A 15,608-nucleotide genomic window follows, 5' to 3' on the forward strand; every position below is an offset into this window, starting at 1 on the left:
AGCAGCATCCCTGGCAGGCTTTTCTTCTCCTTTCTTCCCTGCAGCACAGCGAATGGCTGAGCTGCGGGTGACAGCGGTGCTGCCTCACAGGCAGGCTGTCCCCATGCCAAGGCAGGACCCCATGGGAGGCACAAGTTCAAGCTATTTGGCTGTTCAAGTTTTGACTCTAAGTGGGAAATGCAACGTGTAATGTCAGAGCCATCTTCCTTGCTCAAGCCACACATTGCAGCGTAAGGATGAGTTGTGGCAGCCTTGTGCCCTGCTGTCATCTCCACAGGCAGCATGGGGCTGGCCCACAGCAAACCCAACTCTTCTTCATCCTTTGTGAGACCTGGCAGCCCCAGGCCAGTCCCATCTCACACATTGTGACCTTGGTTTTGAGCACAACCACAGAGCAAAGGGAAAAGGCAACAGCACTTTGCCGGGGCGAGGAAGCTGGAGCTGGGATGTTTGTCACCTTTTAACATCTTTCACTTCAGTTTGGGGGAGCCCCATGGGCATGGCCAGATGTGGCTGATGCTGTGGCAGCCCTGTTGGGTCCCAGAGATGCCCCCAAGCCCCAGTCCTCGCTGCGCACACCTTAGCCTCCCTTCTCTCCATGTCCCCCGGAGCCCATGGGGACCCAGCATCACTGACGAAACCTGTGTTCCTCCAGTCATGGACATGCTGCAGAAGATGCTTACCACCATCTGCTCCCTGAAAACCACCATCGAGGGCTTCCAGGAGGAGCTGCAGCTCCTGAAGGACAATTTCCAGAAGGTGCACGCGCAGAGCTGGGACAGTTGCTGGAGAGCTCTTGGCAGAGGGGTCGGGCTCCCTGGGGACCTGCACAGACAGCAAGGGTGCATGGGGTGACAGGGATGAGGTCCTGAGCTCGAGCTCCCTCCCACCCTGAGGCCAACCCTGGGGCCGAGTGGTTTGGGATAGACACTGCCTGCAGCCACAGAGCCCAGCCCTGATCCAGGCTGGGCACTGCCAGTCCTTGCCTGTCCCTGCTGATGCTGATCCCCACCATTCCCAGCCCCTGCAGATGCAGAACCCCCCGATGCCTCTGTTTCAGGCTCGTCCGGAGGAGGTGCAAGAGCAGTCGGTGCAGCAGAACAAGCACAGCCACCTCCTGCAGAGCATCCTGGATCAAATGGTGAGTGGGGAGGAGCCCTGGCAGAGGGGCTGGGAGTGGGTGTCTGTGGCACTGTGCACAGAGGCAGTCAGCACCCAGTCCCTGGAACTGTCCCCAAGCTGTCCAGGGTCAGGAAATCCTTATGGAAAATGCACTCAAGGCTCCCAAGGGCTGCCATGGCTGCGGTGACCTGCCCGGGCGAGCATCTGGCCCCGCAAGGTTCTGGCGTCCATGTCACCCTCCCAGCCACCAGAGCAGAGGCATCTGTCCCTGGGTGCCCCCGTGTCCTGGCCACCTCCACTGCTCTTGTCCCTCCTGCAGTGCCAAGAGGATTTTACCCTCTAGATTTTGAGGCCCTGGAAGACCTGCTGGACTGGGGACAGGATGGCACTGGGGGTAGTGGCAAGGTTGGGAGTCTTCCTCCCCATCCCAGGGGCTGCCCAGGCTCTCCCCTACTGGAGCAGGGCAGAAGGGCTGATTTCTCTCCTGGTTGCAGGCAGAGGTGCGTCGGGAGCTGCACTGGAGCTCTCTCTATAGGGTGCCTGCTGGTGAGGTATGTGCAGGCTCCCGGGTGCCAGGCTTCTTTGCTGGGGGCTGGCAACAACCCTTGACTCTGGGCCAGCACAGGGCTGTTCTCTCTCCACAAAACCTCAGGGGCTGTTTTGTTTCAGAAGCTCTCCTGCCAGGACATTGGTCCCAAGGCCTCGCAGGAGCTGGCCCACAAAGCTCCATGCAGGCTGAGCTGGCTGCTGGAGCAGCATAGGACCATGGGGACCTATGTCAGCCACCACGAGAGCCAGCTCCAGCAGCACAGTGAGCACTGACATCCCCACCATGCCGGGCCACCATGCTGGGTTGTGCCACCAGACCTTTGCCAGGACTGGTGGATGGTGGGGCCACACTCAGCCATCCCATCTGGGTCCCCAAGCCACTGCAGCCCCCTTGTCCCTCTGCCTTGCTCCCAGCCACACTGGCATGGCTGGCGGGGACATCGTCATTGCCCTCTGTGGCACACAGGTGCTGGCTGTGCCTGGGGTCTGGCAGCAGTGCCAGGGGGTGTCCGCAGCCATAAAGCCACCTGGGTTTGGGATGGCACCATGCTGGGGGCCTGCAGGAGCTGGCACTGCCTGGAGCAAAGCTTTGGTGTCCGTTTTCAGATGGCTTGGGGACCTTGGAGGATGCAGCTGCCCAACTGGAGAAGATGCCAGGCGAGATGAGGCACCTACAGGATGGAGAAGATGCCCAGCTGCCCAGGCTTTGGGGGGGGGGGCTGCACAAGTGCCTGGGGGCTGCAGCCCCACACCCCGCTTGACAGGGATGCACTGGGGCATCTCTCAGGATGTCCTTGCTAGCCACTCACTGGGGCCACCCATAAGCATACCTCCCTGCCTCATTTGAGTCCTGCAGCCACCCTGTTTCTCACCCAGGGCCACATTTGTCCTCCCCAGGGGCTGGATTTCGGCAAGGAGGTGTTGGGCCATGTGGGGCAGCTGCAGGAGCAGTGCATGAGGCTGCAGGAAGCTGCGGAGCGGCTGTGGGGTGACACTAAGGACACCTGGGTGAGCACAGCCCCGGGCTCAGCACAGGAGCCACTTGTGCCATGGCTGGTGTCTGAACCAGGTTGGGTACAGGCTTGCCCAGACTTGGTGCGTCCCCACTCCGAAGCAGCTCAGCATGCCAGGATTTTGTGGCCTTGCTGTGCTGGTGGAGCTGGGGATGAACGATGGCGAGTGGCTCCAAGGGAGGCATAGGGGAGGGCAGGTGGCTGGGGGCACGTGGCAGGTGTGGAGCCTGCGCAGGATGGTGGAGCACCCAGCCATGAGCAAGATGCTGCTGGAGCAGGGCTTGGGTGTTGTGAGCAAGCAAATGCATGCAGGGATCGTGGGAGGGCTGGGGGTCCAAAGGGGATGGCTGACACCATGCCCCCCTCAGAAAGCAGACAAGGCTGCGCCGGAGACCAAAGTGAGCCAGGAAGAGCTGCAACATGCCATGGTCCAGCTCAGCAAGGTGATGCAGGACCTGCTGCAGAGAATGTAACTTCTGGACCAGGAGAGGCAGAAAGCCCTGGAGAAAATCCTCAGCGAGATGGACTCCAAGCTAGCAATGTCACCCAGGGAGGGTGGTGGGCATAGAGGAATGCACCAGGCCAGGGAGCACATCCCTGTGTGCGGAGGGTGAGCCCTGAATCTGCCAATGCCAAGAGATGACGGTCCTTGCGCCAAGGCTGGCCATGTGTCCCAAATGTCCCTCAGGGGCAACAGCATCCCTTGAAATGGGCCTGGTGTCCCAACAAGATCCCCTGCCCTCCCTGCAGCTGGACTGTGCAGCACTGGCTCCCCTGCAGGCACAGCTGGAGCAGGTGTGGAGGCTCACCCAGCAGTGCCTCTGCCAGGGACCCTGATGCGGTGCCAACCGTGCCGCCAGCTTCAAGAGGTGAGGGCTACCGAGTCCCATCCTATCCCATCCCATCCCCTTCTGTCCTCTCCTGTACTGCCCCATCCCCTCCCATGCTGTCCCATCCTGCCCTGTCTGTCTCATCCAGACCCTGTTTGTCCCACCCTGCCCATGGGATGCTGACCACCCATGGGACTTCGCGTGGTCCCTGGGGTGCCGGCGGGGCGCTGAGCAGCTGCCCCTGTGCTGCAGGCAGCTCTTTGATCCAGTGAAGTGCATCTCCTGTGACAGACCCCTGGCCCTGGCCCCAGCGCCGTGAGTAGTGTGCAGCCCCCCCAGGACAGACCCCCCTGCTGCATTTCCACTAGAGACCACTGCCTGACTTTGCCTTCACATCCTCATCTGCAGGCACCTGGTGACCATCCAAAAGGCCAACCAGCTCCTCCAGCCCCATCTAGCCAGTGCCGGCAGCTCCAACTGCCTGGCACAGCGGCTAGCGGGGAGGTGAGCCTTGCCAGGTGCCACCGCATCCCTCCGTCTCCCTTTGGGGTCCCTCTCTCTGGGTGTGAGGGGTAACGTAGGTGCTCCCTGCCCAGGGAGAGTGAAGGGAGCAGCAGGGCTGCCCAGGGCCCTGCGAGTCCTGCCGGGCCACTGTCCACCTCCAGCTCCCTCGTCACCGTCTGTCCCTGCAGAGACCCTGCAGGCTTTGTCTGCAAGAACATAAGCTCCTATCCCCATGCTCTGGAAACCCACCAAGCCCACCCGGGCTGGGATGGTGGGAGTGCTGTGGGCTGGTTGCAGCCTTGGGGCACCTCCGACCTCACCGGCTGCTCTTCCCTCTAGGGAGAAGTGGGTATTTTGGGCATCAATGGGATTGTCTACAAAGGCAGGCTGAGCTTGCTGGCTGCCAACAGGACTGTCACTGTGGACATGGACTTCCCAGGTAAGGGAGCAGCCCCGGGGCACCACGTTAGCTCCAGCCAGGCTGCACAGCCACCTGAAATGGCATGTCCCACCGTCAGTGCCTGGGACGGCCCAGAGCCCTGCTGGGGCCGAGCCATCAGCAGCCTTACATCGCCCTGTGCTAACAGTGTCTCTGTTTCTCACCCTGAAGCAATAAAGACCCCCCAGCCCCACTCCCGGCACACTGCAGCAAAGATGTGCCATGTCCCCAAGTACGGCAGCTGCTGCATGTCCCCATACCCATGTAAGTGCCTGTCCCAGGTGTCCTCCAGGCCACCAGCCCCACCAGGTGGGCTCAGCCTGCTGCTGAGCACTCCCCAGGGGCCTCCCAGGGCTGCTGCTGGGGGTGTCGTGCCCCATGCAAGGCTGTTTGTCCTTCTGCATTGCAGGTGCTGCCATGCGGACAAAGACAGGCTCCGCAGGGGACCAGTGGCAGGCTGCCACGGGTGGCAGCAGGACGTCAGGTGTCTGAACTGGCCAGGGGGCTGTGAAATGGCGTGGGGATCTGGGGGGTGGGGGGTGGGCAGGCGCACCAGAGCTGTGCTGCCTGCCTTCGGGGACTGCTGGGGTGGGAGTCACACTGCCCTGACAGCTGCACACTGCAGTGGGGTAACACTGCAGACCATAAAGATGCTCCCTCCTCTGCTGCCTCTCCTGCGCAGTCCCTGGGCTCGTGGGGCTACGTGGGGCATCCCTGGGGACTCGGCAACCAGAGCCTGATGCTTTTGGGCTGTGCTATGTCCCTGTGAGCTCTCTCTGACCAGTCAGATGTTCAGGTCTGTGGTCTGGCCCTGGATTTTCCAATCCCATGGGTCCTGGTGGCCCTGGGACAGTCACATGCAGGTTCCCCTTGCCACCACCCAGGTCTCCATGTGGCTTCAACCATGTTTCACAGGCAGGTGCCTCCCTCCAAGGTTGAGGACAGATCCCTTCTCTGTCTCCCCTGGGTGGGCTCTGTACTGCACACCCACTGCCTCACAGACCATCCCCACTCCCAGCAGGACTCCACGCTGGCCTTGATGTGCTCGGGCCACCACAGTTGGAAGACGAGGCCCTCAGCCCTGGCTCACTGGGGATGCCACCAGCTTGGTTCAGTCACTTCGGTGGGGCAGGACCGGGGCACACAACTCCAACACAACCCCACGCAGGGAAGCTCACAAGTGCCAGCACCAGTTCCAGCCCTTGCTCCCAGCCTGTGCTGAGGCTGTACAAGAGGCAGCCTGAGTGAAACCACCACTCCTACCACGTTTATTTTAGCAACACAAGTAAGAAAATGAAATTAATTATTGACTGGTGAGCACAGGGATGCAGGGGCACAGCCTCATTGGGGAGAGGGCTCAGCAGGGATGGCGACCTCCAAGGGACCTGGCCCCTGTCATCCAGTGAAAAGGGGATAGGAGCCAGATCACAGCAAGACACCCAGGACCTGTGGGTGTCCTGCAGGGACACCGAGGTCTCACTGCAGCCCTGCCATCAGCCTGCCCCTGCTCCTGGTGGGGTCTCACAACCACAGCTGATGCAGTGGGGCAGCGGGCAGAGCTGAGCCCTGGCATGCACCTGGCCAAAGGCAGCTGGCAGTCACTGCACTGCTGGGACAGGGTGTTTGGAGCAGCGCACATACAGCGGAGATGTGGCCAGCCCCAGCTCGGAGGCACAGCACACACAGAGCCACTGGGAGAGGGGATCCTGAAACACCCCAGGCCCAGGCCAGCCTTCCCTGCATCCCACCACTGCTGCAAACGAAGCAAAGACACTGTGTTCAAAGCAGAAGAGCATGTATTGCAAGCGGCTGCGGTGCATCCAGAGAGACTTCCAGCCGCCAGGAGAAAAGAACAGAGGGGTTAAAAACCATCCCAGTCTCTAGGGTTACACTGTGTCATGCAAACAGCCCCGGGGCAAACCCCATCCCAGGAGGTCGAGGGGAGCATGTGCTGGCCCGGTGGGTCACTCCCTGCTGCCCATCACCGGGGCTGGGCGAGGGGCCAGGCGCCTCCCCGGGAGCCGGTGTCCCCCAGCCCTGCTCACCAGCGAGCACGGCACATGCGGGGTGGAGGCTGTGGCCAAGCAGAACAGCCCTTGCTCTCTCCCCCCCCTTACAAAAACAAGCTGTGTGGGGTGTCTGCCCCGCACCCAGTCGAGTGGGACCAAGGGATGGGGGGAAACACTCGGGCACAACCCACTCTGCCTGGTGGGGTGGCCCAGGGGACCGTGAAGAAGGGACCTCCTCCGTAAATGTCACTCGCATGCAAACTCCGGTGTCCCAAGAGAGGAGGGGGTGCTCCCTCCCCAAGAGCCCGGCAGTGGCCGGGTCCCAGGCAGAGGCCAGCACTGGTCCTGCATCCCACGCAGCCTCCCGCTGTCTCTGGGGAGCTCTGTTCAGCTCGAGGACAAGTAAAAACTACTTCAAACCAAACCCATGCAAGGCAGCTATTTGCTCATGTGTCTTGGCGGCTGCCAGACACCCTGGCAGCAGAGTTCCTCTCCTCTTCGGGGAGGGGGGGAAAAAGAAAAAAATATATATATATTTATAGGCAGGGGTCCCCGCCGCATTTGCTTTCTGCTGCGGCCTCATCTCTCTGCCTCCATGGTCACGTTAGCCTTCTGTTCTGCCGTGGCCTGCTGGGAGACGGCGGCTGGCCAGCCCGCGGGCTGCGCCGAGGGGGCTGGAGTCCACATGCTCTGCTGCTGGCCGGGGGGCGAAGCTGCGGGCCAGGTGGGGTTGAAGGCCCCATGCTGGGGCAGCGGCGGGGCCGGGGGCGGCGGGGAAGTTGCCATGGAGGCCACGGGGCTACTGCTGTTGAAGCTCTCGGAGGCCTTGAGGCGGGAGAACATGGTGAGGGCGTCTGGGAAGTTGGGCGGCGTGGCCGGCGTGTTGGCAGGAGTGCACATCTGTGGGAAGGAGACACGGGATCAGGCGGGGTGGGGGGGCTTGTCTCCACCTTCTGCCTCCCACCAGGGCCCAGCACAAGACCCCTCTGTCCCCACTGCTGCAGCACACGGAGCTTCCAGACCCATGCTCTGCTGACAATGCTGCCCGCAAGCAGCAGTTATTTAAGGCTCTGAAGACTAATGCTGTGGTGAGAGCTCCTGGACCCTGCTGCACCCGGCCAAGGCGGGGACACCCTCTACTCCACAACCCGCTGGTGCCACCCTGGCCCTGCAGCTTTCTGGCTCAACGGGCGCAAGGCTCAGGCTCAGCTCCCACCCCACGGGAGACTGGGTGTGCCTAGGCCCTGCCAGGCACTTGCTCTGCACACTTACTGCACGCTCCAAATCCCCAATTGTCCCAGAGAGTCAAATGAGGCCACAGCAGCCAGCAAATCCCTAAGACACAGCTGCCCAAGCAGATTACGGGCTACTGGGGCACAACAGTTAAGGGACCGAGTCTGGGGACAGATGGGAGAGAGCGGAGGCAGGCAGCCCCCACGCATGCGCACGTTCTCTTGTGTTTACACACATCCAGACACTGTGCATGCTGTACTAGAGGCATGCTCCGGCGAGGGTCCAGTGGTTTGCACGCTCAGTCACTCCAACAAGCACACGAGGACTCACACGTGCAGCTGGGCTATGGGGCAGGAACCACGCACATATCTGCACGTGTGTTTACAGAGCCTACAACGGGCCAGTGCTCCAGGATCCCCCCAGCCTCTCTCTGCCATGTTGGGGCTGATCTGGACTGCTGGCCATGCCCAAAACATCATCCTGTCAGACCATCCCTCTCTGAGGAGCAGCTCCAACCTCTCTGTAGGTTTCTGAGGGCACTCCCAGACCTGCTGTCCCATTGCATAGGACAGGCTATGCCACCCCCAGCAGCTCTCCAGGAAGACTTTCCTTAGCAGGCAGCTCTGGCAGCGCCTGGCCAGACCTCCCCGCCTGCACTCCTGGAGCTGTGAAGCAGTGAGCTGGGCATCAGCAACAGCCCAAAGCGCCCGCCAGCTGGTGCTGTGCCCCAGGCGAGCACTGAAGAGGTGGGAAAGCACTTACCATCTGATGGTGGTGGCTGTAGGGGATGTTTGTTTCTTGGAAAAAAGCACTGAGAGCAGTCTGCAAGAAAAAAAATTTAAAAAAAAAAAGATTATGTTACCACCAGCACACAAGCTGGGCACCCACCTCAGTCCTGCACACAACGGCAGGGCTTTGCAACACCCCAAAGATGATCCGAAACAGGTCCGGGGGGCTGGACCATGCCCACAGTCCCCTTGCCCGCACAGGAGAGCCCTGTGCACAGCTGCTCCCACGTCCCCAAGCAGGGACCCGCGCCTGCCATCTGCTTGCACTGGGGCAGGCAGCAATCACGCATATTTGGGATCACCATGCTCCTTGCTGAGAAGCAGCCACTGCTCGAGTGGACCCCAGCAGGCATTTCACAACTCACAGCGATGCTCAGCAACTGCTGTGTGCAAGGAGAGGACGGAAGCCAAATCCAAACCCAGCAGGGGAAGGCCAGCAGGAACTGGTTAGATGCATGTCCTTAACAGGACAAGATCACAGTCACCATATTTGCGCCAGGAGATCCCCAGGGGTGGGGCTGCAACAGGTAGCCCACCCCATATACCAGAGCATTTCCAATTCAGTCACAGGCAGGGTACAGTTATGACTGACATAATTTTGGTTAGCTTCCAGTTCAGACCAGTAATAATCCAGTAAATGTCACATGCCAAAGGCATGTGAGAGGACAAGGGCGGTCGCAGGGAGGGAACGTCAGGGGCACGGGCTGGCCAGGAAGGCAGACACCCAGCCCAGGCTTGGGAGGAGCAGAGGCAATAGGAGCTTTGGGGGCATGTGGGGCTGGGTTGACATAGGACAGGCGAAGGAGAAGCTGACTCCTGTTCTGTGCCAGGCTTTAACTGAGTTAGGGCTAGAAAACAATGTTTTGATTCAGTTGCAGATCAGACTTGATAGAAATGTTAGAGAATTGGTTTGGATTCAGTTCTGGTTGGAGGAAAAGCCCCCATCAATCCCCATTCAATCCCCTCCCCAGGGCAGCCTGGCCTGCAGGTCTACAAGCCGGGGTGCAAGGCACAGAGCCGCGGCCAGGCACTGTCACACCACCCCAGACTGCTCTGTTCCTGCAAGCCAGTGATGGGTTACCCAAGCTGCTTTAAAAAAAAAAAAAAAAAAAAAAAAAAGAGAAACACCCAGAAAAAGCAGAGGTAGGTTGTACCAAACCCTGTGCAACTGCAGTAGCCACAGTCCTACCACCACACACACTCCTCGTCCCGGTGCCCACAGCCACACGCTCCTGTATCCCATCCAGGAATGGGATGAACGATGGCAAGTCAGCTCCATTCACTGATCCAATGGAAAACTATTCTGGCCCCAAACACCCAGGCTGGCAGGCCCTGGAAAGGTGAAGGGGCTGTGCTCGCACCACTGGGGGAGCTGGGGAGCAGGTGCCGGCCGCTTGCAGCAACGTTGCTGGTTTCCTGGCTAAACGGGAGTAAACTATCAGCCAGACCAGGTGGCAGCCAGGAGCATTACCTGCAAACAAAACAGTAATCCAGACCTGGGTGGGGGAAGCAATTGCTGCTCTAGAGGCTGGCAGCTCCCAGACCTCGGGGGGAGCATGCAATAGCTGGGCTGGCGAGGCTCTTCCCCACGATAGCTGCATTTCTCTGGCTGTGTTTAATAACACAGCACCCAAACCTTGCAGTCAGCCAGAGTGTGACCTGAGAGCCCTCAGCATCCACGGGTAGGACTCGCCAGATTTCAGTAACGGCCATAGAGCGGGAAGAGGGTCCGTGTCCACGGACACCTGCTCTGAACAGGCCAGCACACGTCTGTGAATCAAGGAAATGGCCGACGGAGACATGGACACTTCTGAGGCAGTGACACTCCCATCACCATGCTACCCTTTGTCCTGGGTGAGGTCTGATGTCAACACCCACAGGCCCTATCGCTCAGACAGAAAGGATTGTGATAAGAAAGAGAGGAAACAGTGAACGGGAAGCACAGGCAGAGGTGTGGGCACAGCCAGATACCATAAGCTGATTAAATCTGCTCTGTGCTCCTGTTTTCCAAATGGCCTCGTATCTGGGACTGTGCCATCAGCAGATCGGGGCAGAGAAGGTCCCCACTGTCCCTGAGCCACCCACCAATCCCTGATAAAGCTAGGATGAAAGCCGTGACCTGGGTGGAGGAAGCACTCCACCATCGCAAGCCCCTCTGCCTAAAACACTGCATCTCCTCCCCTCCATCTGCCCCTTTTCAACCATGGCAGAAGCAACCCCTCTGGCCACCACAATGTCCGCTGCCCGCAGGGAATGGCTGCCACCTCCCAGGGGAACTCAGGACCTGCAGCAGCCCCAACCCAGGTGGGCGAGAGGTCCGCACACCCATCCCCTCGGTGGCACAGGGTGCCAGGGCCACACGTAACCAAAGCTGCTGATGCTGCTTGGTCTCCAGCCAGCATCACAAGTGCCAGGGGCAACTGGTGCAACAGCAAAGCCGATTAAGGCTCCTCTGCTTGAGTAGGTGCCCAAGTACCAGCTCAGCCCCGACCCTGGACCAAAGGCCCCATTGCCCCTGTTGCCCTGGGTGTGAGTGGAACCAAGACAGCCGCGCACCCACTGCCTGGCCACGCTCAGCAGGCGACCAGGCCACTGCGTGTCGTCCCCCCACCAAGGATGCAAAACCAGGAGCTTTGCAGGAGGCGGATCACACAGAGACCCTGCCAGGGCACCAAGAGAGGCCAGTGGTGACCGAGTCAGAGGGAGGATGGCTGCAGGGGCCGGGTGGGGGAGTGAATGCAAGGAGACCTGGGTGCTGAGCAGAACAAGCTCAGCCTGGTGGAGCGGGACACCCAGCCCTCTGCAGACACTCAGGTGGGACCCTGGGTGCTGCCTGATCCCCTGCCGATCGCTGCTCAAGCTGCACTCACACCCGCTCCCCGCTGCATGTGTGAACTGCAGCAGTTGCCAGCATTGGGGATTGGATGCCAGCACAGGGGATCCAGCAGCAGGGAGCCCACAGTGCTAGAGCAGCCCTGGGGGCAATCTGCCCTTGAGCCACAAAGGGAAACGGGCTCGATAAAACATAAATAAATCAGAAGAGGAAGTGGAAATCCAACCATGGACACAGCGGGCAGAGCCGGACACCTGCTCCTTCTCTTGTTCCCCACACACAACCTCACTACACTGAACAGGGACCGACACTTAACACCAGGAAAAAGGAAGGAATGGGTGGGTTTTTTAAAGCTGATGTCTTCTTATCCTTCCCAAGCAGCCCCAGGGGCAATCAGCACATAACAAAGCCAAATAATACTCCTCTACCTGGGAAGGAGCCTGATCCACTGCTCAGCCCAACATGAGACTCTGCAAACTCTGAAATGTCTCCCTGGTAGCCTGCTGTGTTCCAGCCATGGTGGAGGTACCTGCTGCGCTCCCTGGCTTCTCCCAAAAAGCCGGCACCTGCAGCCCCAAAGGCCAAGTGCCAGCCCTCACCCAGAGACACTCCAAGTCACTTTCTTCAGCCTGTAAACCTCCCCCTCTGATCAGCCATGGCACTGCTCCAGCTGCCAGAGGGCTGGGCTGGCACCGCCATCCCTGCTGGCACCCACAGCGGCTGTCCCTGGGAAGCACAGCAGAGCTCACGGCACTGCAAGAGCTGCAAACTACACTGGGTGCGCCACAAGAAAGCCTGCCCCGGGTCCCTACAAAACAGGAGTGGAGTCATGGTGAGTGGGAGAGGCAATCCACTTGCTACCCACAAGCTGCCCCATTCCCCCGGGGATGGAGCATATGCAAAATAAATGGCATTCTTGTCAGACCCCTTAGTACAGTACAGGTTCTGATCTGCTCACGCCGCAGCAAAGGCAGCTGTATCTCCAGCACAGCTTCCTGACCTCCCATCCCGCTCACGCAGGCTGTCCTGGATTGAGTTCCTTTCCCCCAGAAAAACTCCAGGTCTGTCAGGGCTGGGAGGACCCTGTGCACTGCAAACCCTCTCTACAGCCCCTACCAGCCACAGAAGGCCCCAGAGCAGCCTCAAAGCAGCATAAGCCCAGGCAAGTGGTCCCAAAACATCAGCATCCCACCAGCCTGAAGGTGTCTGCGTTTCACAGCAGCCTCCCTCTCCCTCCTGCCAGTGACCCAACGCCCCAGGCTCCTTCTCCCTTTCTGGCTGCCACAAGCAGCGAACGGGGCATGTGCCCACGTAGGAAAGGTCCTGGGCAGGGCAAACAGATGCCAGGACAGAGGCACAGAGCTGGGTGAACCCAACCCCTGCTGTCTTGTCACCAGGCCACCTAGCTTGCCTCAGCTCCACTGTGCAGAACACCTCTCCCTGTGGTGGTCTTACACCACCACGCAATGTCCTCAGGGTGCAAGTGGGCCGGTCCACACTTTGAATCCGAGGAGACTATGAGTGAAGACAGTGTAAATTACCACTGAACTTGCCTGAACTCCACCAATTTATCCTTGCTGCAGATGTGGGGCCAGCCACCAAACAGGTACTGCACTAGAGTACCAAAAGCCTCAGAATTTCACAGGCAAGAGGTGAAAGCACGCTGGAGTCAGGAGATGACACCTCCCCAGCACAGCTCCCCACAGAAGGCATGCCCAGCGGCCATTTTGCAAAGGGAATTATCTGACCGTTGCACCAAAAGTGAGTGGGAACATGGTAACTGCTCATCGCAGTGCGTTTGTTTACAGCCGAGCTTCCTCTGAGTCATGTGAGTGCCAAGCCGGCAGGAGACGGCTGTTTGTACTTGTGCAACTCGCCAAACGGTGGCAAAGTTCTGCAAAAAGCCTTTTGAAAGAAAAGTTAAACTTTTGTCATCCGTTCCCAGCTCTTTTGTGACATGCGCGGAGGTGGTGGAAGCGGATCCTGCCCGTCCCAGAGGGCCACTGTCAAACTGTATTAGTAAACAAAACCCAGAGCACGTTACACATGCAACACATCCACTGTCAGTGGTGCTCCCGTCAGCAGACCGCGGAATTAAACAGGCACGGCAGAGGGGAACACCGGCTCGGCTTTCCGCACATGCCCGCACACCCACACACTCGCTCCCTGGCCACGCACGGCTTGGCTTTGAATGCCTCTTGGCCTCCGATTTAGCATCTGGAAATCCTGTGACTGCACGCAGATCGCATGGCGATGAACTGCCTCCATGCCCGATCCATCCGACAGCCATCACGTTACAGAACAAGCCCCGAATAACGTCTAGGAGGCCTGCCAGCGGTGCTCGCACCCACCCGTGCCGTGCCGTGTGCTGAACGAGAGGTGCCCTAGCCACGGGGATGAATACAAACTGAACCTCCTGCTCTCCAGACTGACTCAGACCTCCTGCATCACAAAACAGACACTTCAATTACAAAGGTGCCATTAGCGTCAAATCCATCAGCTCCAGACTAGAGAGCTGCTGGGGCTGCAGAAGGAAAAAAAAACCAACAAAAAAACAACAACAAAAAAAAACCCCCAAAACCCCCAAAAAATCCCAACAAAAAAAGCCCTATGTAGCAAGAGCTTTGCTCGATACAGCCGCCGCACTCCCTGCTTTGCTCCCTGCGCTTTAGCTCCGGGGATCTCTGGAGGAGCAGAGCACCCAGAAAGGCTGCTGCAGAGCTCCCCACCCGCAACCCCGGCCCCACGCGTGACGTTAACCCCCATCGAGGCCACGGAGTATCCTGCCCGCAAGCAAGAGGAAAAGGCGTCTGGAGCCAGAAAAGCTTTGACCTACAAAGCCTCCTCTCCCCGGGCTGCCTGAGGACTCAAACTCTCCGAGGCAGGGACGTGGGAAAGGCTGGGCTGGGGTTTTCCAGCCCACGGCCACGCGGGGAGGGGGGAGGGCTGGGGGGGGTGTGCGGCGGGGAGGAGCGCTGCCGGCCGGGGCCGGGTGGGGGGGCGGCAGGAGGACGAGGAGGAGGAGGAGGAGGGCTGGGCGCCCCCGACCCTCCCGCGGTCCGGAGCGGGGCTCTGCACCCACCCGCGCACCGCGGCTCCCCGCGTGGAGCCCACGCTCGCTCAGCACTCGTGGCCGGGCGGGCAGCGCGCCCCACGCGAACGCACCAGGGCCCTGCCCCGCCGCCCGCCCGCCCACGCGAGCGCGCGCCCCCCACGCCCACCGCGCGGGCAGAGCGCGGCCCACGCCATGCGCCGGCCGCCACGCGCCCCACGCCGACGCGCGGGGCGGGAAGGGGGGGGAGGGGAGCGGGAGGCGGGGGCGCAACGGCGGGCCGGGCCGGGTGCCCCACCCTCCCCGCGCTGCCCAAACCCACGCGGGGACGCTCGGCGGTGGCGGGGGACCGGTACCGGTACCGGAGCGGCGGCCTCACCTCGAACTGCCAGTGGGCCGCCTGCAGCAGCTGCTTGGCCTGGTCGGCGGCGCAGCCGGCCGCCAGCACGAACTGGTTGATCATCACTTGGTGCTTGAGCTCGTCCATGGCCCCGGCCCCCCGCCGCCGCCGCCGCCGCCGCCGCCGCCGCGCCCAGCCCGCCGCGCCGCCCCCCGCCCTCACGGCGCCGCCACCATGGCGGAGCCGGCGCGGCTCACGCCAATGTTTACTGGGCACTGACTCACGGCGCCCGGCGAGCCCCGCCGACGGCCGCCAGGGGCGGGGCGGGCAGGGGCGGGGCGCGGGTTGCCGCTGGGAGGTGTAGTTCCCGCCCGCCCCGCCGCCGCGCCGCCTTGGCCCCGCCCGGACTACAACTCCCGGCAGCCCCCGCTTTGTTTGCGGAGCGGCCGCCGGCCGCCGGCGCGCGTTGAGTGACGCGTCAGACCCACCAACCGTCGCCCGCGGCTTGGTAGTACCTGACCGTATATGGTCAACAACGCCGCTGCCCCCAATGAGAGGGCGGCGGGGGCGGGCCGGGGCCGAGGCGGGGCGGATCACGTGGGCGGGCGGGGAGGGGGGGCCGCGGGCGGTGTTTACAGTCGGCCGCGTGCGGTTTCCTGTTGACGTGCGGGGAGCGGCCGCGGCGGGCGGGGGGGTGGGGGGGTAACGGCCGCGGCGGGGCCGCCGCTGCCCTTTGGTCCCGGCGGGCGGTGGCGCGCGGCCCGCCGGTAACGTTTAACCGGAGCGGGGGGAGAAGAAGTCCCTGCAGGCCCGGAGGTGTCGTGTGTGTGTGTGTCCCGCCGGCCCGCGGGGGCCCCTCGCCTCGCAGCTGCCTCCGAGCAGAGCCGCCGCCGCCG

General features: G+C 61.3%; 1 protein-coding gene across 1 annotated transcript; it reads right to left on the reverse strand.

Annotated features, from left to right (window-relative positions):
* Positions 1–6,235: 6,235 nt before the first annotated feature.
* Positions 6,236–15,007, reverse strand: UBALD1 (UBA like domain containing 1). Its single transcript, XM_069809778.1, has 3 exons — positions 14,752–15,007; positions 8,462–8,521; positions 6,236–7,366 (listed from the first exon to the last, which is right to left on the reverse strand). Exons 1-3 carry the CDS (start codon positions 14,857–14,859, stop codon positions 7,046–7,048), a joined length of 489 nt encoding a protein of 162 aa, XP_069665879.1. The 5' UTR covers positions 14,860–15,007; the 3' UTR covers positions 6,236–7,045.
* Between the last annotated feature and the right edge of the window lie 601 nt (positions 15,008–15,608).

This window comes from Haliaeetus albicilla, chromosome 22 (genome assembly GCF_947461875.1).
Source record: "Haliaeetus albicilla chromosome 22, bHalAlb1.1, whole genome shotgun sequence".
Lineage (NCBI taxonomy): Eukaryota > Metazoa > Chordata > Aves > Accipitriformes > Accipitridae > Haliaeetus > Haliaeetus albicilla.